This window comes from Larus michahellis, chromosome 9 (genome assembly GCF_964199755.1).
Source record: "Larus michahellis chromosome 9, bLarMic1.1, whole genome shotgun sequence".
Lineage (NCBI taxonomy): Eukaryota > Metazoa > Chordata > Aves > Charadriiformes > Laridae > Larus > Larus michahellis.
In genome coordinates this window covers 30116058-30142253 of record NC_133904.1, presented here as the reverse complement: position 1 = coordinate 30142253, position 26196 = coordinate 30116058, and the positions used below count along the sequence as shown (strand labels likewise).

At 52.4% G+C, this 26196-nt stretch overlaps 1 protein-coding gene across 1 annotated transcript; it reads right to left on the bottom strand.

The window, feature by feature from the left end:
* Window positions 1–281: 281 nt before the first annotated feature.
* On the bottom strand, window positions 282–25517 carry SLC9A6 (solute carrier family 9 member A6). The gene is made up of 16 exons (XM_074600113.1): window positions 25244–25517; window positions 18870–19069; window positions 18392–18469; window positions 17643–17719; window positions 16587–16699; window positions 14150–14255; window positions 9767–9908; window positions 9432–9537; window positions 9129–9217; window positions 8798–8911; window positions 7119–7230; window positions 5898–6051; window positions 5690–5720; window positions 4417–4496; window positions 3684–3789; window positions 282–2574 (listed from the first exon to the last, which is right to left on the bottom strand). The coding sequence occupies exons 1-16, from the start codon at window positions 25500–25502 to the stop codon at window positions 2299–2301; spliced, it is 2043 nt and encodes a 680-aa protein (XP_074456214.1). The 5' UTR covers window positions 25503–25517; the 3' UTR covers window positions 282–2298.
* Window positions 25518–26196: the final 679 nt, after the last annotated feature.

Genomic DNA, 26196 nt, shown 5'->3' with positions numbered 1-26196 from the left:
GAGGGAGGGAGCCCTGTGCCAGTGCGAGGACTGGCCGAGGGGTCCACGGGCTGTCGGGGGGGAGCAGAACCGTTCCGCACCTCCTGCTGCACCAACGCCAGCTTTGTAAATTGAATTCATAGTCAGGTTATACAGGAAAAAACAAGAGGTAGTTATTTATCATACCTCTTCAAAAAGGCAAAACAAACATCAAACAGGATGTAGAAGTGATGCAGTAAACCTAAAGTCAACGGGTACCTACATTTATTTTTTTTTCCTTTTTTTTTTCCTTTTTTTTTTTTAAACACATGAAGTTAAGTTACAGACATCATATAAAATGCACACTTTATGGAATTCCTGCATAGCAGGAAACAAAGAGGCTAGCGCTAATCCAACAGCTATGTTAACAGCGAGACTGCCATTTACTGGTGCAAGGAAGATGCCCTATCTAAATATAAACAGAGCGTTACCCCCCTTCTAGAGGGGTCCTATGGCAACACTTACACATTTTGTTCAGAAGGAAAAAGAAAGCATTTTCTTGGGGATAAACTGCCAAAATAATTAGTTTCACATCCGTGAATTTAAGGCTATGTTACTTAGACCTGAGAAAATGAAGAAAAAAAAAAAAAAAAAAGAAAAAAGTTTAAATTTATGTTCTCAACTATACATACACGCTCAAAATTTCAGTATTTCCTGGGGAAAACAGCTGTGGGGACACTGCTCTGAGCTCTCAGGGTCGGATCCTGAGAGATGCAGAGTTTGTTCCAAGGAAAGATAACGGGAGCTGTGAGCGCTCGGACTCACCGGCTCTTTTTCCTTTATTCTCTTTTTAAACACCTCCGTTTAAGCCCTCTGGAGAGGGTTAACTCCAGAAAGGGGCCTGTAGTGCACAGATAACCCTGAAAGGTTTGTATAGCAGAACTGCAGCTAAAATAGACAACAAAGTTATACACAGTAAATTTCTGTGATTCCCCCTTTTCAGGAGAAAAAGAAGGATGTCAGGGTTAACAATTTCACTGCACCTTTAGCCATTCCCGTAACTACAGAATAAATCCTTTAACACTAGTGTGAAATCGCAAATTGTTCTGTGCTCTTCCTTGGAAATTAAAAATTAAAAAAAAACAAAAACAAAAAAAAACCCCAAAACAACAAACCCACAACAAAAATAATCAACTCGCAAACATTTCTCATTAAATGGTAAGAGACATGAGAGAGGTGGGGTGGGGATCACAGACACACAGCATGCTAGGGAGTTATTAAACAAAGTGCAATGGTTTTTGACTATACAGGAGGACGGACGGACAACTCCCCTTCAGTACCACCCGGATGCTCAGTACCTCTGGAGAGGTCCGGAGGTACCGTGTCCATCTGTAGCCGTAAAGCTCGTGTTCGAGGTTGGCCGGAGTCCCGGGCCCTGCCTGCGGCTGCGGCCGCTCGGCACGTCTCAGCTACGCCCGTGACTGCGGGAGAAGGGATTCGCTCGCACAAAGACACGCGTCGCACAAAGACACGTGGAATTTAGTTGAGGATTTGATGGCTGGTTCTAGAAAGCTGCTTGAGCCGCGACTGAAGGATGGACTCGGCCCTAAAACCTGGACACACTTGGTGGAGTTTCTGTGGGATCACCTCCTTCTCCTAAACATGACGACAGACACAAACCATCCCTCCCTCCCGCTCCCATCCCAGCCACCAGACACCCCCAGCGCTCGCTGTTGGCTTTGGCCGGTGCCTGCCATCGCCCGCTAAAGCAGGACTTGGGCAGAGGGTCACAAAAAAGCAGAATTTCTCCAGGTCCCAGCTCAGGTTCCCACAAAGCGAACAAGTTTATCACCGGCCGCTGCCCGGCGAGAGGGGCTGTGGGGCAGACTTTTCGCTAAGATTTCAAAAGGTGACTATCCAAAGATCAGAGACCAAAAGAAATAAACAATCCTCATCTGAATAGAAAGCGATTTCCACCGCTCGCCAGCACCTCCCTACTCTCTTCTCCCAGGCTCGAGGGATGAACAGGGAGTCAGCTTCTTTACTTACCCCGCTGGGAACTAAACCCTTCGTCAAACCACACATTAAAGAAGCTCACTGTGTGCAAAAGACTCTTAACGCTAAAACAGTTCCACCCTACATAGTGCAGTCAACACAGTTTTTAACTTAAATTTGCAGCTTGTTCTTTACAAGTGCTTGGCAGAGAATATTTATATTCTTCTGACACCATATAAATAATATTTATACAGCTTAGACATTTTGAGACATGCATTAGACTTTAGGTAGTACATATTTCTTGATCATATATGCAAATATTACTGTCAATCAAACCGAGCAACCTTATGCTGGACCGTGTCTTGCGTTATCCAGGACGTTTGACGGTGGCTCCGAATCGTCCATGGGAAGGACCAGGCGCGTTCCCCGGATTACGAGTTCATGGTCCCCAAAAGCAAGCTCCCGATCAAGCGCGTCTTCGGAGCTGTTTCCCACGAACCGCCGCGACGTGCCGCTGGATGCCACAGAGTCGGTGTTGACGGTGGAATCCCCGTAGGTCAGACTGATGTCCCCATCATTCAAAATGAGGTCGGAGTCATCGTCCTTCAGCTGCTCTTGATTCTGGGCAACAAACAGGAGGAAAGCGCTGTTTAACTCTTCCCAAAGAGCTGTGTTTGAAATCACACGATGACAGTGCATGAGCAGGCAGAGGCACCGAATGACAGTCTCCTGCACCATCACCATAACCAGATGGGCCACACACATGTATCTCTGAGCCCATGAGACTCGCACAACGCACCAACTTCTCTGCAGACTGCCAAAGAGGGCTCTCTCGGCTCTTCTTTCTCATGCCACAGCCAGATATATGGGGAATGCAGTTTTGAGTGGCTTTGACAGCACTAAAATACCCACAACCACAAGAACCGCATCGCCGACCCATCAGAGCCACCTCCGTTCTGTGCAGGGAACTTGATGGTGATACTTTGTGGGCAAGGAACATCCTGCCATGGAAAGCTGCCGCTGCAATGGGCTCTTGGGCATGGCGATGCCGCAAGTGCCGAGGCCGTGCCGGAGAGCCATGCCGGCACCATTCACCCCCAGAGCCACCCATGGGAGGCCAAGCCTGACCAGTAAACCCAGCTCCTCAAAGAGCACGGGCACACGCAGGCTCTGCAGCAATGGTGGAAGAGGTTGTTGCCTACAGACACTCCAAAGCTGCTTGTCATCCCCCTGCCCCTCTGGGCTGCTCGAACAAGAGCTCTTTAGCATTTCAGGAGAAAATATAGTGGGAGGTGTCCCTGCCCAGGGCAGGGGTGTTGGAACAAGATGATCTTTACGGTCTCTTCCAGCTCTAACCATCCTATGATTCTAGGAAAAGCAGCCCTGGTTCAGATTCTGTCAACCTTTTCAGTCCTGGGCTGTGGGAACGGCTCAGCTGCAAGGCTGGAAGAAAGCCGGGGATGAAGAAATTGTCTGTCCTCTCAGCTGGGGCACCCGTGACAGCTTCATTGAGCCAGTCACGGAGGAACCACCACGAGTCCCTTCATGACCAAACAGTCTGCTGGAAAAGCAAAATGCTCGCGGGAATTAACTCACCCATCAGCCCCAGTATGTGACCTCCCCCAAGGGTCCCAGCTCCGTGCTGCAGAGCAGCATCCAAAAGCTACGCAGAAATGTAAACATGTCAATCTCCCCCGACACCGCAACAGAAAGGACAGCGATGGACTCACTTCGTACGCCTGCGGACTCGTCAGGCACCGGGCAATAGGCCCACAGCACCCCGGGAGCGTGGTCGTCAGAGGAGGACCGCTGTGCGTCAGCAGAGGCTTTAGATAGCTACAGAGAGGGTTAAGGAAAAGAGGAATAGGGCGATGTCGGAAAGTCGAGGGGTGGGATGCGGAGGCAGCAGCAAGGCACTCGGTGTCTCAAGGAAATCACTGGAAGGAAAGAAACACAAGTCCCTGGAAGCACAAAGATTGTAGGGATGAGCAACGTGAATGCAACCAAACAGCAGGACATGAGCGGACCAGGGCACAGTCCCGGTAAGAAAAGGTTTAGTGGCATCACTAGTCCCATCACCCCGTGCCCCTCAGCCTGGCAAATCGCTCCTCCAGTAATTCATGGCACAGCATGAATTAGTGAATGACAAAGCATCTAGCAAGAGGGCGACAAATGAGAAGACCCTCTCATGCCACCCTCTGCCCCTCCTGCTCGCCTGCCACAGGGATCGAGGACCCCCTGGGCTTCCAGCATGGGAAAGCCCAGCTTTGAACTGAGCTACTGCTGCATCCCCAGTTAACGGCGGGTGGGAATGGTCATTTCTCACAAATCAAAAATCAGCAGTGTGTCGGGAAAGCAAACACTGGCTCCGCTGCTAAACAGGGAGCGAGTCACGCTCCGAGTCAATGGAGTTGCTCAGGCACGGATTTGGCACAGCACACACCAACCGCCACTCAAGGATACTTGTGATCGAAGTTGTACCACATGCGGAAGAGCCAGGCGCTTTCTGCCTTCGTACTCCTCCTCTCGCTCTCTGGGACACCCTGCGGGAGAGCAAAACATTACACAGCGGCAGGGCAACGTGCCACGACCTGGATCGGGCCCCCAGTTATCCCCATGGGGATGTAAGAAGACCCACACCTTCCCACTGCCTCTTCAGTGGAACCTCTGGGTTGCAGCGAGTGCAAGGACATTCACAGCACGACAGGCTGATGGTGCTTCCAGCACCACACTCTGCATTTAGCAGCACACAACAGCCCTTAGGAGGTGGTATCAAAGCACAGAGTGACCATTTTTCTGCCAGAGCCTTCCAGTTTCTGGCCTCAAGGTTTAAAGTCCCTCGGAGCCAGTGGCTGCATCCAAACATCACATTTAATAGTGACTGACAAGTCCAACCTCCACCAAATCTCGCCTGAGATTTTTGCATGCAAATAATCATGTCTTATGGCTTCCTTTTAGTCAGAGAAAAAAATATAGAACTCTTTGGAGGGGACTATGAATACGAATACATATTTCACAGAAATTTGGCTTGCAGATTTATGGCTCTGTGCTGCCTTTAGCATTTGATGCTTTCTCTCCAAGAGGTGAACAGCCCAATAAATGGCTCTGAATGAAATGAACCTCCAAGGTGCGGGACCCATGCTGAAACCCAGCAGAGCTACAGCCACAGCACGACTGGGCTGCAGACGCACAAACGAGACAGCTCGGGGCTACCGGGCAGGAAAACTCCTGATGCTGCAGGGCTCCAGCATTTATCTCAGCGCGGTCGGTGGTTCCGGGACTGCCACAGGAACCGTGGGGGCAAAAGAGAGGTTGAGGGTACCTGTGGGTAACAGTGGGATGGAAGATGCTACATAAAACAGGCCAGTAAATGGCACTTCTGTACTGCCCTGGGCTCTGGGATGAGGCAGAAAGCTTCCATGTCATGCACATTTTGATATTTGTTTCAGACCCAGCAAGGGAGAGACCGAATCTATCGCAGCAGTAATATGGACTGACTAAACAGGCCAGCGTTACTTCTATGCCCTTCTTTCCAAGGGAATAAAAGCAAGCCTCATCACAAGCACAGAGAGCACAGGAAAGCCGTGACTCCCACTGACTGCCAACTCTTTCACCAGAGGAGCTAAAAACCCTCCTGCAGCTGGAAGGGAGCGGGACACAGACGGGCATTCACAGGGTCTCAACGTAACCCTTGCACCGACGAACGCAGCACAAATTGCTCTACGGGGCCGCTCACCACGTTCTCCTGATCCGCGTCCACACCGACTCTGCGGAGGAGAAAACAAGCACAGGGTTAGCACAAGTAATGCCAGGTACATGCCGCAGCCCAGGGGGGAGGAAGGACGCGATCTTCCTCTTGTCTCTTAAAACCGAGCACCTTAACGTAAGAGTGGGACGAGGGAGAGGACAAGGGGAGACAAGAGCCCCGCATACGCCACGCTCACCGGATATTCAGGCAGGACAGCATGGCCGTGGTGCCACCACCAAAAACCCACACCGTAAAGAAGACGATGAGAAGTGTCGTGCTGAACATCATCTGCCGGGCGTAGGTGGCCGTGTCACGGATGGCCAAGGCAAACGCCATGGCTCCTCGCAGCCCTGATGGGGAAGGGAGGGTGGAGGAGCTGTGTCAGCCCATGGCGCAGGTGGCCACCCCCACCACAGGCTTCCCCACCCGGGATTTACGCTGCCCCACATGTGGTCCCGTCCCTCTGACAGGACATCCACCACTGAAGGAGATCACAGGGCTTTAACAGTGATGATTTAAGCTTAAGCATATCCTAAGGGACCTGAAAGCCCATCCAGTGCCACCCCCTGCCCTGGGCAGGGACACCTCCCATCAGACCAGGTTGCTCCAAGCCCCGTCCAGCCTGGCCTTGAACCCCTCCAGGGATGGGGCACCCACAGCTTCTCTGGGCAACCTGGGCCAGGGGCTCACCACCCTCACAGCCAAGAATTTCTTCCTCATATCCAATCTAAATCTCCCGTCTTTCAGTTTGAAAGCGTTCCCTTTCATCCTATGGCTCCCCTCCCTGATCCAGAGTCCCTCCCCAGCTTTCCTGTAGGCCCCCTTCAGGGACTGGAAGGGGCTCGAAGGTCTCCCCGGAGCCTTCTCTTCTCCAGGCTGAACCCCCCCAGCTCTCTCAGCCTGTCCTCACAGCAGAGGGGCTCCAGCCCTCCCAGCATCTCCGTGGCCTCCTCCGGCCCAGCTCCAACAGCTCCATGTCCTTCTGCTGTTGGTGCCCCAGTGCTGGATGCAGTACTCCAGGTGGGGTCTCCCCAGAGCGGAGCAGAGGGGCCAGAATCCCCCTCCTCACCATGCTGCCCACGCTGCCGGGGATGCAGCCCAGCGTGCGGTTGGCTTTCTGGGCTGCCAGCGCACATTGCTCGTGAACATTGAGCTTCTCATCCACCAACACCACCAAGTCCTTCTCCTCAGGGCTGCTCTCAATCCATTCTCCGCCCAGCCTGGATTTGTGCTTGTTCCTACATCTCAAAAATGAGCCATTCACACCACCGAGCCTAAGGGAGCCCTCTCCTGCCCAGTGTCTTCTCCAGACATCACCCATAAGAGATTTAGAGTTGATAAAGAACATTTCCAGGTGCTTGTGGGCGAGGAAGTGCAGATGGGCCACACGGTTGGAGGCAAGAATGCAATAACGTACCAGCAAACATCATCATATGCTGTAAATTTGTTCCAATCTTATTCCTTCTCCCCAAATTCAGCAAAAATGACAGTGGATAAATATTGGCAGCTCTTCCTAGGAAGATAGCAAGCTGTATTTGCACACGTTAAGGAAATTCCTCTCGCTACGTCTCCCACCGCATCCCACCTCTGCGCAGAGCGCCAGTTTCTATTGCGTGACAGAAATGTTGGGGAGCCTCAGAAACGCCAGTCCTCTGGATGCAAAGAAAATAACCCAGCTCTGAGTGGTACAGCAGTGTGGGAAGGGCCTCACCGAAGCAAAGCACACACTGCGATTCACCAATAGCACAAATAAACAAGGGAAATGCTGAGAGGACAGGTTAGATGAGTGAGAGGAGAGAAAAAACACCATTTCCCACTGTACACTCTCCCATGCCAGGTCATTTTTCACCCCAAGAATTATTTGTTCTCTGCGAAGCTCAAGTTATCACAGCTACCACCACCCCTCTGACATTCCCGCACTTCACAGCTGGGTTTGAAGCTTTAAGCCAAGTCGCGTTCCCAAAGATTATTCAGCAAAATGAAAGCAGCAGCAGTTGAGAAGGGAAAAAAAAAAAACCCTAATACTCTTTCTGTTTTCATAGCCTGCGAGATACAAGAATCACCAGCCCCTTCATATTGCTTTTTATCTTTGAAGCTGTGTCTTTTAATACCAGCACCCAGATGGCAAAAATAATCTTGGATCCAGTATTCAGCGCAGCCCTGAATAATATGGAAAATGCTTCCAGCTTTTATGTTCTTTCCTGAACATCATGAATTTGCATAAGAGACGCATTTCATGATCTCTCTCATGAATGAGCTATTTCATCGGCGAGTTAGCCGGTTCCTACTGAAGAGGCACGGCACAAAATTTCAATCGAAACACCCAAACGGCATTTCCCGGCTCTTCGCTCCCTTTACCCCACCGCAGCCCCACAAAAGCTCAGTGGGGAGATTCAGAGGACCTCGCCGCGAACCCACAAGCCCGCACTGGCAAAGATAACAACATGTTATTTACTGGTATAAACCTGCTTTGTTGTAAAGGGTGAAAATAATTCTGCACATCTGAACTGGCTTCCCTGTGATATGAAAAAAAATTCCTTCAAAATCCTTGTTTTTCCAAGACATACCAGGGCCGATAGCTCGTTTCCATTAGCATCAGCCTGCAAAAGGGGAAATCCTTTCTCATGACATCATTCAGAGGCATCTACTGTGGCTTTAACTGGGCTATTTGACCAAAAAAAAAAAAGAAAAAAAAGCTTTTTGCAGGGTCAAACAAAAGGAATAGCAGAGAAAAGAGGAAATAAACGGCTATAGCAGGCGGTCCCCGCTTGCAAAGCCACCCCTGGTGCCACGCGACAAAGCCCAGTGCTTTGGCACCATGTTCACATCGAATGCCGAGTCCCTGCAGCAGCTAAATTGAATGCTCAAGAAACAAGACAAGACGAGGGGAAAAAACTAAACAGAAAAGCTGGGAAAAGAATCTCCATCTTCTTAAAATAACCAGCAAAAAGACTACTACACGGGAGAAATCCCCTTTTGAAAACACAGCCAGACTGACTGAAAAAAGCCCCACGCATCTGAATGAGACACACAACTTAGGCATGAGGCACTTCTCCCTTTCTTTTCTTGTTTTATAAAATGGGCTCCAAAGGATACAAAAGCCCCCACCACGAAGGTAGGGTTAAAGACGTGGTTCTGGAAGGTGAACAGGGCAAGTCCCATGTAGGAGAAGATGAAGTTTTCTGCCAAGAAATTCAGAAGCTCAAACAACTGAAAGAGAAAAACAAATTAAAAGCGAGTTAGACATAACATAGATTTAACAAGAAGAACGTGTCAGCCCATCCATCACGCAATACATGCTTCTGCAGAAGCAGCCCTAGGAAAATCCATCTGTAGAAAGACAGTTGCACCTAATTCTGGCGAGAGGGAAGGAAAAAATATTCCACTTGAAATCCAGAGAAGCTGAAGGGGGCTGAGGAGCTCTCACCTGCTTCGTTCTGTGCTGGGACTCTGTGGATAAGTTGTTATAGGTATAATGGGCCTGCGTGATCCCGCAGAAGAGCACGGCCACCACACCTGGGGAACAGAGCATCACGTTAGACTCCTGGTCATGAAAAGGGAGCCAAGCTACACCCCAGTAGAGCAGGAGAACCCCAGAACCCAGAATAATTAAACTTCTGAAAGCAGAGGGACAGCCCCGGCTGCTATCGATACTGTGAGAAGCAAAACTCAAGAGGCCCATCGTCCCTGCCGATCTCCGTCCCAGGCGCAGGGCTGTGCTGGAGCTTGCCTGTAAAGCCACACGCTTCGGCCAGCAGGAACGTGCTCCAGGACATCAGGAAGAACAAGCCGGTCTCCAGCAATGGGAACTCCCGGAGTTTGGTGAACTTGGTGACGTTGCAGATGGTTAAGGACAATTTGGAGAGAAACTGTCAGCGGAGAGGATATCAAATCCAGTTGTGTATCGCAGCAACACTACATGGCCCGCCCTTAAAAAGGCTACGGCATTACCTTTCATTAATTTAGGCAAAAAAAAATCATGAAACACTGGGTCTGGGTGAAATGCAGTGCAGACAGAAAAGAAGCTGTTATCCAAACACTTGGAAAAAACAACAAAAAGGATATTAAAGCTGTCACAACTCCAGTAGCTGCTCCCATTGCAAAAGATCCACTGAATATCCCCAGGAAGATCCCAATGGACTTGAACATCGCTGTGACATCAAACGTGTGGCTGTTGTCCCCCGCCGGCTGGTACGCGACGATTGAACTGAAAAAGGGAGGAAAAGCACACACAAGAACAAAACACTCCTTAGTCCGGAGGGAGAGTTACCTCCACGGTGCTACCTGAGCTCTGCAAAGTGCTACCACACCTGCCAACACCAAGCCCATGAAACCAGGGAGACAAAACCTGAGACCCACACTGCAATTCCCCCGGGGATCGCAGCACGTGCCCATGGAGTTTGGGATCCCCTTCGCTCCTGGCCAGCTTTCCACTGTTCAGCCACCCCTCCAAGGCGCGGCTCCGCATTTGCTCCTTCTAGACGTTAGAGAGCATCAGCTCAAAGCCCGTCTCTTCCATGATCTCCTGCAAATATATTTGCTAGGCAACAGCCCATCATTTATGACGGTATTTTGGGGGTTTGGCATCAGCCCTCGGTAAAGCCAGGCAGTCTGGGACCACAAAGCATCCAAGTGGGAAGCCTACATTTCTCCACCAACTCCACAGAGGCAGCTGACGTGAATATCCTCCAGAGAACTGTAAGTTATGCCATTCTACAGCACTTAACATGTACTACATTGATGTTGCACTGCTCCGAGTTCTCAAGTGGAATATCGCAGGGTAGCAAGGCAAACGGAGCAGTGCTGGTTCACTACAGCAACACGAGTATCTCATCTGCCAAACTTCAACAGACCTTTGTGACGAGATGCCGTGCTGGTGCCATCTCTGAACCTGCTCCCTCCTAACTCCTGAGCCTTACCTCCGGCATTCCACTGTTTTACTTGGAAAGCCTGAGATCGAGGGGTCCCCTAGCCATCTCCTAAATCCCATTTTAATATCAACTCCTTACTTCTTACGTCGCTTTCTTCGATGTAAACTTACCGAAAACATTAACTTTCTAGTTAGCAATCTCTCAGCTGGCTCTGTTAAAACTCTTGGATGTGAACTTTAAACATTTGCTGTTTAACCTCCTGAGTTATGCTGGAATGGAAAGTTACTGCCTCGCGCACACATCCTGCAGCTTTCTCCCCTCACTACACACCAGCGTTTTTCTGCAACACGAATGACAATCCTCCCCTTTCCAGCACGTCCCGGCTCACTTCCCTTGCTAAACTTCCCTGCTTTTAATACATTTCATTTTTCTGCATTGTCTTTTACACTGCAAGCTGCAGATTTCCCCCTGTGATTTAAATTTTTTCGTCAATCCCATCCTCTACTTCCTATTCACCACTGTGCTCCTATTCTGGGGTTTGGGGTGTGTTGGTTTTTTTTAATCCAGATTGGTTTCGTTTCCCTTCCATAACCAACTGTTTGGATGTCGGTTTTGTGTTTTAATCCCTTTAACCCTGCCCTTTGTGTGCTTTATTTCCCCTATCCCTGCCCACGGGACTCCCCGTGGCATTTAGCCCCTGTGGAAACTCCCTTTGGAAGCAGGCAGAGACCCTGCTGCTGCATTTCCCCTTCCGCTCACTAACCACAGCCCCAGCACCTCACTGCCCACCAGCTTTCGGTTCTGGGTTCAATTCCTCTTCATCCTGCAATCAGCTCCCTGCTGCCAAGCCAGGACAGGACAAGACAGCACAAGGCAGAAACAGAAAGGCACGGATCCTGCTCCCCAAGCACGGGAACGGACACTCGTCCAGGACCAAAAGCAGGGAGGAGAGGAGCCTCGGGGGTCACCAAGCTCCTGGCAGAAACCATGGAGGACTCCCAGCCCCAGACAGCACCAGCCCCGGCTCCTCATCCTCCCCCGGCACAGGGACGATGCCCGGATTCACAGAATCACACAACCGTAGGGGTTGGAAGCGACCTTTGGAGTTCATCTAGTCCAACCCCTGCCAGAGCAGGGTCACCCACAGCAGGTGGCACAGGAACGCCTCCAGGCGCGTTTGGAATGTCTCCAGAGACGGAGACTCCACCACCTCTCTGGGCAGCCTGTGCCAGGGCTCTGCCACCCTCACAGGAAAGAAGTATTTCCTCACATTGAGATGGAACTTCCTGTGTTTCAGTTTGTGCCCATTGCCCCTTGTCCTGTCACCGGGCACCACTGAGAAGAGCCTGGCCCCATCCTCCTGACACCCACCCGTTAGATATTGCTCAGCATTGATGAGAACCCCTCTCAGTTTGCTCTTCTTCACGCTGAACAGCCCCAGGGCTCTCAGCCTTTCCTCAGCAGAGAGGTGCTCCAGTCCCTTCATCATCTCTGTAGCCTCCGCTGTCCCCTCTCCAGCAGTTCCCTGTCCTTGAACTGGGGAGCCCAGCACTGGACACAGCACTCCAGATGTGGCCTCCCCAGGGCAGAGCAGAGGGGGAGGATGACCTCCCTCCACCTGCTGGCCATGCTCTTTCCAATGCCCCCCAGGAGACCATTGACCTTCTTGGCCACAAGGGCACATTGCTGGCTCATGGGCAACTTGTGGTCCACCAGGACTCCCAGGTCTCTCTCTGCAGAGCTGCTCTCCAGCAGGTCAACCCCTAACCTGTACCAGCATGGGGGGTTATTACTCCTGAGGTGCAAGACCATTGGCAAGGAGCTGACAGCACTTCCCGGGACAACCACCAAAGCCACATACTCAGTTGGCCACGGCTGGAGCCCCTCTTTGCCCTGGGGACAAGGCAGCACCCGTCACTAGCTGCTGCCCGTCCATCAACAGAGCCCAGCCCCGCAGAAACCCCACAATTCCTCATCTTCCCGACTCTACTTCTCCTAACTGGGGAGCAGGGCTTCTGCTTGTGGGAGCAGAACCATCCTCACGGGGTTCCCCCACTTATGCCTCTGCTGTGAAAGAGGCAAATGCCAAACCAAATTTAAAAAAGGGGAACCATGAGTAGGAGCTCCGGGCTGCTGTTGGAGGAGCTCTCCTCCCTGGAGCAAGAGGACCTCACCGCCTCCTTGCACCCAAGATGTGGCTCTGTCCAGGTGACTTAAGGCTGTCCCCAAGATACCTGCACCAGTCGGTACCCGCCGTGCTGACTGAGGCTGCCTCACGCTGCTTACGGTCACCATGATGAACTTTAAAACAGGTACAGGCCAGCTGCTGAGAAACTCTTGGGAAGTCAGCATGTTGCTGGGCTGGGCTGCACAAATGAACAAGCCTTGCAGCAAAATACCTGCTGACTGCAGCTCGGGGCTGCTGTTTTGGTGCAAATTATCTCATTTTGGGGAAGAGGGGGCAGACTGAACTCAGCTTGTGGAAAGAGGAAGGCAGGAGATCAGAGCAAGAGCTGTGAAGCTGGTACTGAAACAGTGCAAGAGGCAAATGAGCGCGCACGGCGCAGTCACCTACGTGTGCGGAGATCCACCACAAATATCATTGCTCTGCTGCTCAACCCACCCACTCCTACCCAGAACCTCCCAGCAGAGGTGGGACCCCGTCTCCTCCCCGCTCAGGATCACTTCTTATACACGACCTGGCTGTGCAGCATTTACTCTCGTACCAGCAGTGACACCTCCAGCGCAAAAGCCAGAATGAGCCATACAAACAGCTCCAGGAACCTCAACAGAAACATTCACTTCAGTAAACACAGCTCACACGGGTGGCGATACGCAGCTGACAATATGTTACTTGCTGCCTCCACCTCGGTAAAACCCACGCAACCAGCACGCCGGAGTGACAAGTATTCCAGAAATATTTTCTGCATTAGTCTTAGCTGTACGTTAACCCGTCACCGTTGCAGATATTATATATTTCCAAACAAATTCCTGTGATGACAACACAGTGAAAACACAGGTAAAATACGTCCTAAGTGCAGAGGACATAAAATACTAAAGAATATAAAACACTCTTTAGAAAGCCAGCAAGTTTCCCATGTGTTTGGTCCAGGGCTGTAAGAAATACCATCTTCTTGATGCACAGAAAGTGGGGAGAGAAAGGAAACAGCTGCTTTACCAACTATTTCTGCCTAACCAAAAGCAGGTATCTGTGGATGGGAAGGAAGACAGGTAGGAACAAAGCCATCAGCAAGGGGTTTCAGTGGGGTCCTGCGGCTAAAAAGCAGACACGAGGCTTTTCCCATTTCCTTCTGGCTGGGTCAACTGGCCATAAAAGCAAAACAAAACCATCCATCATGCAGGGGGAAGTTGTAAGGACAACCCGCCATCCCAAGCTGTGGTGCACAATGAGGAGGTGCATCAGAAGGTCAGTAGAGCTTCTGGGGACACGTAATATGGAAATCTGCTCTTGCAAACACCGGTGCTCCTATTTTACAGGAGCAAGGCCAAGTGGCTCCCCCCAACGCCTGACATGTAACATACATAACAATTAAAAATAAAAACAGAACACACTTACGAAGACAGCACTATGGCAACGGCATCATTGAGGACGCTTTCGCCAAAGAGAAGGGCATACAGCTCAACATCAACCTGGAGTTCATGGAATATGGCAAGAACAGTCACTGACAAATAGAAAAATAGAGAGACATTCAAAAAGGTGCCGTTATTTTGGTGTAATCAAAGACAAAACGCCCCTTTTTAGAAAGCTGCCTTCCTGCCTGTCTGTGCCACTCTGCTGCGATGGTGCCAGCCACCCCCCACGCTCCCTTCGAGAGTCTTCTTTCTGCCCTTTCGGATTTGGATTTGCTTTATCATTTCCCTCCTCCTTTTGTTAAAACACACCCTGGGCATTAGGTCTGTTGAGTTTTTAGTGGGCAGACATGAGCAAACTCTGCTCTGAGCTTCCTGAGGGTCTGACCTCGTGGGCTTGACCCCGGTACCACGCTGACACGAGCCACCCAGCTTTTGGGATGCCGTTAGCTCAAAGCGTCAGGGAGAGCCTTCCTTCACCTGCAGAAGGCCAGGAGGAGGTAGGCTTGTCCAGGACGATGGCTGCCTTTTCCTTCCATGCCTGATACTCCGAGAGAAATCCACGGATTCAACATAGGTTGACATGCTGGAAGTGCCAGCACAGATGTGTTAACGTTCCAGACATAACTGGGAAAAGCCAGGCATCGGCTCAAACCCCACATGGGGGTTTCTTGCACTTTACAGCCACGTGGCGGAGATCGGAATACCCTCAAGCCCTTCCGCGAGCCAGCAGCTCCAAGAAGATAATGAAAACGCAGCAGGTTTTACGTGTCAGCCTTGCAAAAACGTCACAACACCTAAAGCAAGCAAGATGTAACACATGGTGCATCGTGCACAGCTCTGGCTGAGCTAATTCCAATCAGCTTCTGTGAACGTCCTTCAAAACAGCATTCAGGGACTCATCTGTGCGTGCTGGAGGGGGTTTAGCCCATTGACGCACCGGGAAATGCTCCATGTTTACCTGTGAAATCTTCTCATTCTTATTTTGAAGTCTGGAGAAGGGACACGACACCACCAGCTCGTCTGCAGCATTTCTAAGCATCACCTCTACCTACGGTACTTGCCTGGCCTCTGCCCAACCACCATCGGATCTACCAATTCGCCATCACACCTGTGGGGTGCTCCCCGCTTTGCCAACATGCCCCTCCTCTCGATGTCGACACCCCGGCTGAGCTACAGGGAGGATGCTCAACCTCACAGCCAAGCAGGAGCAGCTAAAGGAACCGGTGGCCTGAACGCACACCCATCTGAGATATGCTCAGAGAAGCCGGGACATCATTTTAGCTCTTTTTTTTCTTTTTTTTTAAGGTTTGTGTTGGTTTTTTTTAAAAAAAAAACATCAGCAATAATAGCCACACCGCTACCTGGCAAATCTTAGGGAAACGTTAAAAATAAATTATTAAAAACTCACGGTGAATGCACGTCTCGCATCTCCACCTGGCAGACAGATGTGGCTACTACCACGTTACGCCGCAGGTTATGTTCTGCAGCGCTGTTCTTGCATATATGCACATACGTACAACGCTCCTCATTTTGCCTTTGAAACCAGAAATGACTCATTGTCAAGATGAGCAGGTAAAAGTCCCGACTCATCTGGAAACGGCAGCTGGAATGGCACTTGTTTCGAAAGGGCAGCAGACTTGGCTTATCCAGGTGTGCGATCTCTCCCTTGAGTGCAAAACTGACTGATATGTGCATTTAAAAAGATCCCCCAAAGCTACTGTAACGTCAGGAGGGGGGTTAATGCTGCCAAACCCCATGCAGGCTGCAAAGGAAGACATTCGAGCCCTGTTCAGCACAGGGCAGGAGGAAGGAGAGGCCGTTCTGTGGTCCTGTGCTTTCAGGTGAAGCTGGAACGTGCAAATAAACAGCTACCGTGTAAAAGTAATCGCGAACGATGTGAAATTCAGTTGGACAAGGCGTGCTTTTCATAATTTTAATTTACAAAGTGCTTCAGCAGACCGAGCTGTCACTACTGTCCTCAGCACTGCTCACTAAAACCAACTTCCAGTTAGATTAGCACCTTCCAAAATCCCACCCAAACGGAAGCAGAAGGAAATCAGCCAAACTAAAACTGTCAGTTGAACCCTCCCCGCGTCACACATCTTGTTCTGCGTCAGCCGTTGGCAAAGGACGGCAGAAACACAGTGGACCTGTCCCAAAACCCAGCAAAGTCAAGGGAGAGACTGCTGGGACTTCACTGCAAACAAAGATTTAGGAAGCAGAGGTTTGGAAGGTACATTACACGGAACTGGAAGGAAATGAGAAGGCATGGAGACAAATCTAGACCTCTGGGAACGTTGCCAATAAACTCCAAAATTCAGAAAAAGGGAACTGCGGGTTCAGACTTTCTTCCCCTCTTACGCGCTACTCAAAACGGATCAAAAAGGTAAAATGAGGGGGGAAATAACCACCTAACATACCTGGGTCAGTAGCCGATACGATGGCCCCGAACAGGAGGCAGTCAGTGAAGTAGAAGTCTCCCCCGAGCTGCCCAGTGACTTTCATCAGCGCCACGCAGCCATACACAACAGAGCTGGTGATCAGAAGAGGCAATTACTCATCTCTGCAGTGCCTTACAATGACACTCAAATGGGCTCGATTCCCCTGAATTTGCCAGATTAACCCCTGAAGTTATCCAAACGCAGGAACGCTGAAGAACTGATGAGCTGAGCCTGGTGCAACCCCAGGGCCATGTTCTCGAGGGGAGTGCTGGACCACGCACACCAAACCACCCGCTGCACCGCACCACAGACACGGCACCGGTGAGGAACCGGGACCAAAACTCCTCCACGAGCATAACGCGACTAAATAAAAGCAGCAGAAAGGCTCGTGGGGTCTCGTGATCGTTTTTCAGCATTTCACATTTACGCGTTTCAGCAGGATGACCTTGGCCTGACTTTGAAATGGGCCGAAACTTTCCGTGAGCAACAGAAAATGCGGATGCTAAGTTTGCTTGAATCCACCGGACTCCCCCGTGGAAAACACCCCACGCCAGCCAGCGTGCTACTATTCAGAGCGGGAATCATTTAGCTCCCTCTGCGCAGAGGGATAAATAATTTGAAACACAATCTGCGCTCGCTAGGCACCTGCTTCCAGCAAGTAAGGACAGGAGACGCGTTTACGATCCTGCCCTCTGCTCCTGCATCTCACACTTGCTAGGGCTGTGCTTTCAATAATTTGAAGTTACCGACTGTTTTTTCAAGACAATCTTCAGAGAAGTGTGAAACTTTCCTCGCCGGGTATATTCCGTGTGGGATGCTGAGAAAGCACTACGCAATTAGACAGCAATCGCCCTGCCCACACAGGGAACGTTTGGACAGTAAACAGCGTTATTTGCCGCTGCTGAGGGGCGGTAGCGGAGAGCCCGTGTGATGTTTCGGGGCTGGGATTAGCGGCCGCAGCTCCAGGCTCGGAGCGCTGCCTCCGAGCGTGGCTCAGCCCCCGGTGGAACAACCAGCCCAGCTCCAACCACTCACCCGATCACCAGGCAGGAGATCGCCGTGCCGAGAAAAGCGTATGCTAGGATGGATCCCAAGTTTCTGAAGAAGTGCCTCTAGAAGGAGGGAAAAAAAAACCAACAAAAACAAACCACTGAATTATATTTTGCTAACTATTTATTTCAAGCCTGCACAGGCAGCCACGCAGCTCGCACCTAGCTCAGACACCACGAGCCGGACAAGCACGGCAGAACGGTGCCCAGCACAACGGTGTACACTGCCAGGCCAGCAGATTTTAATGCAGCATTAATAAACATGAACATAGCATTTTCTTGTACCCGTGTATTTAATAAGGTGCTGTTCCGAGTCCTGGGAACTGATTTCCTAACCCAGCAGCATTCCTCCTTCCTCCTCCCGCAAGCTAAACAGGATGATTTTCCCCTCCTTCCAAATCAGCATTTCAGAGAGCTGCTGCTCTCTAAAACCTTCCCACCCTCCTACGTGGTTCCAAAGTAAGGGGGGCTGGAACGGCCCAGCTGACCTCCAAACTCCCCGCGCAAACCCACGCTGGAAACAGTTGAAGTTGCTGACCCTTCCCAGGGCAGAGGGACAGACGAGACCAAGAGGGGCACTCTCAGCCCCGCTTCCTACAATCCCGCATCTACTGGGGAAAACTGTACCCAGCTCCGCAGCCCTGGCCTGCTGAGCAAGCATTAAAGCACTCTCAAGGATTAAAAATGCTCTGGAGGCAGAGGAACTAAAAATGTAGGCGCTGTAAAGGCACGTACCCTTTTCAAGCTGTAGCCTGCATAAAATATAATTGGAGGAAGCAAAATGTTGAAAAATACTTCAGGATCAAAAGTCACCTGTTAAGGAAAAAAAAAAAACAACAAAAAACAACCAACAGTTAAATAGTTTGTTAAGACTTTGCGAGACAAAACACAAATAAAATGTCATATAAAATACACGGAGGAAACCCTGTACTCCCGCCAGATGAAATGCCATCGGGTGAACACTGCGGATGTGTCTGGGATCTTTTGGAGACAGAGCTCACAGTCTAAACGGCTCAAATTAAGATCAGCTGAAACTAGAGTTTCATTACATCGCGTTCAACTTAACATTTTACAGCTGATCGCAATCTGCCTGAAGTCAAAAAATAAAAAATAAATTAAAAAAAAAAAATCACTTAATCCAGCAGATACAGGATCCCTCCCCATGGAGGGAGTGGGGAGCATTGCTCACCTCTCCAGCCACCGACTCCCTTACCTTCCTCAGCATCTCATTGTCCTGGACGTTGTTGAGCTCCTGGGCGCTGATTTCCCCCTTCAGGGTGTACTCGTAGTACTTTCCGCTGACGTTCACCAGCAGCGTGGCGGGACTGGTCTGCACCTGGCAGCTCTGCGTCACGTTGTTGACATCGCTGGGGACGTGGATGCCATAGCGCAGGACCACGCCGACCAGGACCCCTGGGGAGGAACACGTGTGGGTGAGACGAGCCGTGGCAAACTCCTGGGGTGATCTCTTCGAGCATGGATGCAGCACCCAGCATGCCAGCACCCTGACCCTCTGCTCAGCTGCTGAGCACAACCACCATCCAAATAATTGCGTGATATTAAACCACCCGTGTCCTCCCATGAGCCATGCAAATGCTCCATGTTCATGTGGACGTGCATGGACACCAGCACACGGACACTAACATGGTCCATGGACACCAGCCATGGACTGTTCCTGAGGGATTTTAATTACCCAACAATCAGTCAGACCCTCGCTCTAGAGCTGCGAACAGCCAACACCTAGGGCACACTGGTTTTCTTAGGGCAAGGACCCTGGCATTGCTGGCACAGAGCTGGGGACCTGGGCAAGGCTGCTCACACTTGCCCAAACTATGCACGCTGCACCCAAAACCTGACAGCATCACGTTTTGCCGCTACAGAAATACATTAAACTCTTCATTTTTGTAGGGGATCAAAAAAAGCTACCAAACAACCACCACGAACGCTCCAAGGATGCTGAGCATCCTTCATAAGACACTGTAGCACTGTACAGCCTCCTCCCGCACCGGGGAGCTTTTGCAGCACACGGCAGTGATCCCCGTTTCCTAAAAACTACGAAAGTTTCCCCATCCGGGCCGACCGCCCGGGTCTGCTCCTCGCCCCCAGCAAGCTCCAGCTCTGCACCACGAGGGCAGCCCCGGGAGCCCGCCCTGCCTCCGGCCCAGCTGCTGCGCAGGAGTATCACAGAATCACAGTATCGCGGGGTTCGTTTGCAAGTCAGCAATTTATAGGGCACTCTTCATCTGCAGCACAGCTGACGAGCTGCACTCTGAGGTCTCACATCCAGACTAACGGCATTCGTATCGCGCTGGCTCCTCCGGCTCCTTCCCACTCGCACAGTGTGCCCAGCGCTCTCCGGGCTGAGCTTTTGGACATCTGCAGGCTGGGGAGGAGGGATGGCCCACGAGACACCTTTCCACATAGCCTTCAGCACGAAAGGGTTTGGAAACTCCTCGATTAAGGTAGCGCTGAGCCACCACAGAAATGCTGGATCTTAACCCCATCTCTGAACCACACATTTATGAAATGCTTTCAGACACGTGGGAACTAAACAGAGACCACAACACTCGAAAGGCTTCTCCATTTGCCTCCCAGGACACTCTGGCTTCTTGACTGTTGCCCTAATTAAGATCTCGCTCTGTGCTTTCCTACAGGCAGGGCACAACCCCGACTGAAGCGAATCATAGAATGGTTTGGGTTGGAAGGGACCTTAAAGATCATCCAGTGCCACCCCCTGCCCTGGGCAGGGACACCTTCCACCAGACCAGGTTGCTCCAAGCCCCGTCCAGCCTGGCCTTGAACCCCTCCAGGGATGGGGCAGCCACAGCTTCTCTGGGCAACCTGGGCCAGGGGCTCACCGCCCTCACAGCCAAGAATTTCTTCCTCAGATCTCATCTCAGTCTCCCCTCTTCCAGTTTAAAACCGTTCCCCCTTGTCCCATGGCTCCCCTCCCTGATCCAGAGTCCCTCCCCAGCTTTCCTGGAGCCCCTTCAGGGACTGGAAGGTCTCCCCGGAGCCTTCTCTTCTCCAGGCTGAACACCCCCATCTCACGGGAGCAGGTCCTGGGCTCTGCCGTGGCCGTGCAGGATGCCGGGCAGGAGACCGATTCAGCATCTCCTGCAGCCAGTTCCCAATCTGCTGCCCCGTTTTTGCCTTCTCTTCCCTTGACAGCAGTTTTCCAGGATGAGATTTGCTCATTTTGCCGATGGCCAGAAGAAAAGCCCCAACTCCCGTCCCCAGGGATGTCACACAGAGCAGGGCCACCCAAGCACACATCCAGCCCATGAGCAGAGGCAGAAGAAGCGGCTGCAGGCAGAGACTCACCACTGCTAACCCATCACACCAGTGACGTCTCAGGAACCAGGCTGCACCCAAAACCCAGTCCCTGCTCTAACCTGGCGCTTCTGCAGCACAGCTGCGCTGCTCTCACAGTTACCCCTGCTTTTAAGCTATGTACGGTCTGCCACGTGCTCACCACACGCTTTGGGCTTTATCCTGCACTGGTGGCACAGAACCGCCCCGACAGTAGCAGAAAAGGTCCCTGTCGGCAGAAGCAGGCAAGGAGACCTGCTTCAGGGAACGTCACCCAGGGTGGCTTTTAAATAGTCTTTTTTTTAAAAAAAAAAAGTTGATTTTAGAGCTTCATGCAGGAGTCAGAAACTTCCAGCAGCTGTCTTTCTTTTCTCAGCTGGAAATGCATCCAGCGATCCCTTTAAATGCCCAGGCTCGGTGCTTTGAGATGAGAGGCAGGAGGGACGGAGGGACATTACTGCTGGGAATTCAGAGTGATCCTGACTCGCCCGCCTCTCCGCTCTTAATCCCCATCGCAAAGCAGCTGCTCCTGGCCCCACATGCCAAATTCCCACTCTGGCCAGGAATAGGACAAGGGAAAAGGGACGTATAACCTCACAATGATCTGGCAAAACTGCTGTGCTTAGGGCTCCAAAAATCAGGCATTTTCTCTTGCCCGGTAACACGCTGCCTGGGAGGCTGCCAGAGCTCTCCGGACCTGGGAGGGAAGAGACACCCAGATGCCTATACAGATCGGCACAAGGAGATACCACCAGAGGGACTTACAGGGAAAGCACGCCGTGCACTGCTTAAAGCCAGCTACTCCCCCAGCATTAAGATGACCCCACCAGCAACCCCTCCTGTCCAACCCTGGACCTCTAATCATCCCTCCCCACCTAACGATGCTCGCTGGAGGCACCTGGGACAAACCTGACTTGACTGCCAAGCTATCTTTCAGACACCAAACCCAGTCCTGGGCTCAGGCTACCTGGACCAAGCCCAGGGGATGACGTAGGTCCTCCTGGTTCGGACGGTCTCTTAGGAAATGCTTCAGACTCTCTTGGCGCTCGAAGGGCTGCCCCAGCAGCAACCCGTGAGCCGCTCCACCAGTATCGACATGCTTTGGCAGCCAAAAGTTTTACAAAACTGAGCCCTGGGAGGGAGCAGAGGGGAGGGAACCTGACACCAAGGAAGCTGCCAGCCGAGAGCTGCAAGGAGTAGAGAGGCTAAAGGCGAAGCTGGTGAATTAATTGAGTTCTTTTATGCAAAGTGCAAGAGATTATTTTCATTGCATTCCTCCCAACTTCATTAAAAAGAACAAAAGCCCATGGGCTTTTTTTTTTTTTTAAGGTGCTGTTGAACATTTCCGAGGTAAAGTTTTAAATGAAGACTAATATATTACCATTCAGGCACTTAAGAACAATGGAAGCACACAGGATCCCCAGGCGAGCATTAATCTGGACACCGAAAGGAAAGAAAAAATGCAGTGAGCAACCAAAGACAACCTGAAACAAGCAATTCAGACGTATGCAATCCAGGGGCCAAGTGGGAACAAGTACAAGGAAACTAAACTTCTAGAGAAGCTCCTGCCACATCCACCATCAGACCCCAAGAAGAACTGAAACAAGAGCGTTCACTTAATCATCCTAACTGTTGAGTACCTCCCATGCGGGAACCTCGTTTTAAACACTGAAATGAAGCTTAGGGGCTACTAAACACCTATTGTCTGTCACCATGAAATGAGCCCAGCCTGTGCCCAGCTCCGGAGCATCAGCTCTGAGCCAACAGCGTGATTTGTAAGATATAAATCCACCCGGAGCAAGAGCTTATAACCTACAGTAAAAACACAGACCCCAAGGAAACTCCGATGCATTTCCGCACGAAGAGGTGTACGGAAAAGTTTTATTTGACTTAGTCGTTGGGTTGTGGGTTTTTTTTCAATTAGAAAAAGACAAGCTTTTACAAATTGCTTCTCTTGCCCAGATTTCAGGGTCTGTTTTGCAGCCTGCCTGCTGCAGCACTTCCACATTTTCAGCGGACTTCCCCGGGGCTGAAAGCATCACCGGGGCCGAAAGCATCGCAGGGGGCCAGGCACAGCCCAGCAGAAGCGGTACCTGCTTTGCTCCCTGAAGCTTTTAAGTTGTCGCTATAAAACAGCAGCATCTCACCACTCCTTGGGAAATTACACATCCCTTTTCCTATGGCAGCTTGTCACGACCTAAGAAGCAAAAAAAGGCCGCAAGCCTTGAGAGCAGGGATAAACTTGGGATTTTCTGCATGACCAGACGGGTGACGATACCGATTTCGCCAGCAATTCTCTAAGCACAGTCTGCAAAAGAGCAGACAGAAAACATACGTTTTACGGATCAGCAGGAGACCAAAACGACCCAGGTCGTCCTCTGAGAACAAGGGGAGCAATCAGGTGGGTCAGGACAGAGGACCAAGAGGAAGAAAACTCCAAGAGAAGAAGAACAAGGTTAAGCATGAAAGGAATAGGAAGGCCATGTGTCATCGAGCTCCAGGGCAGCAGAAGAAAGAAGACCTTCCATGCTGGAAGCACGTGCTGCCACAGCAGAGCTCCCGTCCCGGGGAGGTGACCACCCCTGCCCCGGGCGGGAGGCCAGCAACGCCTGCACCCGCCTCGGTGCTGGCTTGCAGGACTCTGAAAAGGCACACCAGTATTCTGTGCCTCTGGGCCAATGCGAGTGTCTCCACCCCTTCGTTTGGAAAGACACCTCCGATTAACTGAAACTTAAGATCACAAAAGCCAACGGCCCGAACGGGTCGAGTCAAAGCCTTGAGAGCAAAGCTCTCCGCTGGGCGGGGGACTCGGCCACGTTGCTGCTCTGACCGAGCTTGGTCACACATCACCCACAACCAGCAAGGGCAAGGACAGCACAGAGAAGAGACACTAGCCACAGCACTCAGCAGAAGACACCTTTTCAATCCTAAACTCAACAAATCTCACGTAGATAAGGCTCCGTGGCCGCACTAATTGCTCCCCCAGCACAACTCCCAGTCCTACTTTCGCTGAACTCCAAGTCGTGCTAGATAACCCCGGCAGAGCCACGTACCGCATCCCCATACAACGGTTCAGGCCACTCCACGAGGTCACGTCACCTCGGTAAATCACAGGCCACCATTAAAATCCAACCAGCTACAGACCCACTCCCCCGACCCACAGCCTCGCTCCACTTTTTGCTGGAACGCACGTGTGGCTCCTGTCACAGTGGGAGGAGGAACCCCAACGTGAGCACAGGTCCCCGAGCAGCAGGACATGAGGCTGCTGGTCCCACGGGTCCTTGAGCACAACCAAGGGTGGGAGCACCTTCCCAAATGGCCTCTCCGTTCTTCTTGGACAGCTTCTGGAAATTCAGGTGCCCTGCATGTAGGGTGGAAACACAACTTCTGGCCCCAGCGTGTGGGACGCAAGGCTCCCGACCAGTGCAAAGCCTGATCTATAGGATCATAGAATGGTTTGGGTTGGAAGGGACCTTTAAAGACCATCCAGTGCAACCCCCCTGCCATGAGCAGGAAGATCTTCAACTAGATCAGGTTGCTCAGAGCCCCGTCCAACCTGACCTTGAACGTTTCCAGGCATTGGGCATCTACCACCTCTCTGGGCAACCTGGGCCAGGGTTTCACCACCCTCAGTGTAAAAAATTTCTTCCTTATATCCAGTCTAAATCCACCCTCTTTCAATTTAAAGCCGTTACCCCTCAAACTGTTGCAACAGGCCCTGTCCCGTGTCCCCACTCTCAGCCCTGGAGCAGGTAAGCGGGACTCGCTGGTACTCTGCAACATGGTTTCGAGGCCACTTGGCACGTGGTAGCCCTCGACCCCGCCAGCTTCACCCGTGCTGCAGCTGCCCTGGGAAAACCCAACCAGTTCCTCACCGCCGGAGATTTCGGAGTAACGCCGCCCTGGAGAGCCCTCGACACCTTGGGTTGGGAAACCAACCAACCAACCAACCAACCAACCCACCCTCCTGCCAGCAACACCCAGATAACGCTGGGCACAGGGCGAGCCGGGAGCACCCAGCCATGGCAGGGAGGGGATGCGGCGCGTCCCCCCGTGTCCCTGCACCCCCTCGCCCATGGAAGGGGCCCTGCCGCAGCCCCTCGGCGAGGGGCCACCGGGGACCCACGAAGGGAAGGGTGGGCTGAAAGCAGGTGGCCAGCCCATGTTCTCCGGTTGGCCCAGCGCCGAGCCGGGACTGGCTGGGACGGGGCTCCCGGGGTTTCCATGGAGGGGGTGCGTGGCGTGGGCGGGGGTGGGGGGGGTCGCGCCCCTCACCGTAGATCATGGCGAGCCCGGTCTCGTGGAGGAAGCGGGCGCGGCGGTGCTTGAAGAGCCAGATGGTGAGGATGGTGAGGGTGAGCAGCAGGATGAAGATGAGCAGGTTGGCGCTGTCCTGCCGGTGGCTCTCCTCCGCCGCCTTCTCCGACACGATCTCCTCCTCCAGCGCCCCGGGACGCGCCACCGCCACCTCCCCGCCCGCCGCCCCCCGAGCCCACAGCCCCGCCGCCGCCGCCGCCAGCACCGGCCCCGCCATCGCTCCGGTACCGGCCCCGGCCCCGGCCCCGGCCCCGCCGCCACCAGGAAGCGGCGCTGGGCGCAGGCGCCGCGGGGCGGGGACAGGCGGCGGGAGCCCGGATAGGGACGGGGCTGGGGCGGGGGAGCGGAGCGCGGAGACGGGGGGGACGTTCAGCCGGCAAAAAGGGGGAGGAAGGCGGCGCCTGGAAGGCCGAGAGGGGGAACGCGGACAGCAAGCGAGCGGGAAGGGCGGCCGGCGGTGAGGGGGGCTGGGAGCCTGCGGAGTGCGGGGCGGTCGGGCCGCCAAGGTGTCAGGGACGGGGGACAGCCCCGAAAGGCGACCACATCCCCGGCAGCGTGGGCAGCAGGGCGAGGGGGGGGATTCTGCCCCTCTGCTCCGCTCTGTGAGACCCCCCTGCAGTGCTGCCTCCAGCGCTGGGCACCAACAGCAGAAGGACACGGAGCTGTTAGAGTGGGGCCAGAGGAGGCCACGGAGATGCTGGGAGGGCTGGAGCCCCTCTGCTGTGAGGACAGGCTGAGAGAGCTGGGGGGGTTCAGCCTGGAGAAGGCTCTGGGGAGACCTTCCAGCCCCTTCCAGTCCCTAAAGGGGACACAGGAAAGCTGGGGAGGGACTCTGGATCAGGGAGGGGAGCCATAGGATGAGGGGGAACGGTTTCAAACTGGAAGAGGGGAGATTTAGATGAGATCTGAGG

Coding starts and splice junctions, on each gene's coding strand:
- SLC9A6 (XM_074600113.1), bottom strand. CDS start 25,502: ATGGCGGGGCCGGTGCTGGCGGCGGCGGCGGCGGGGCTGTGGGCTCGG. Junction 9,218..9,431: donor CGAAGCGTGTGGCTTTACAG/GCAAGCTCCAGC, acceptor TCTGTTCCCCAG/GTGTGGTGGCCGTGCTCTTC. Junction 5,721..5,897: donor CTGTCCTGCCTGAATATCCG/GTGAGCGTGGCG, acceptor TCTCCTCCGCAG/AGTCGGTGTGGACGCGGATC.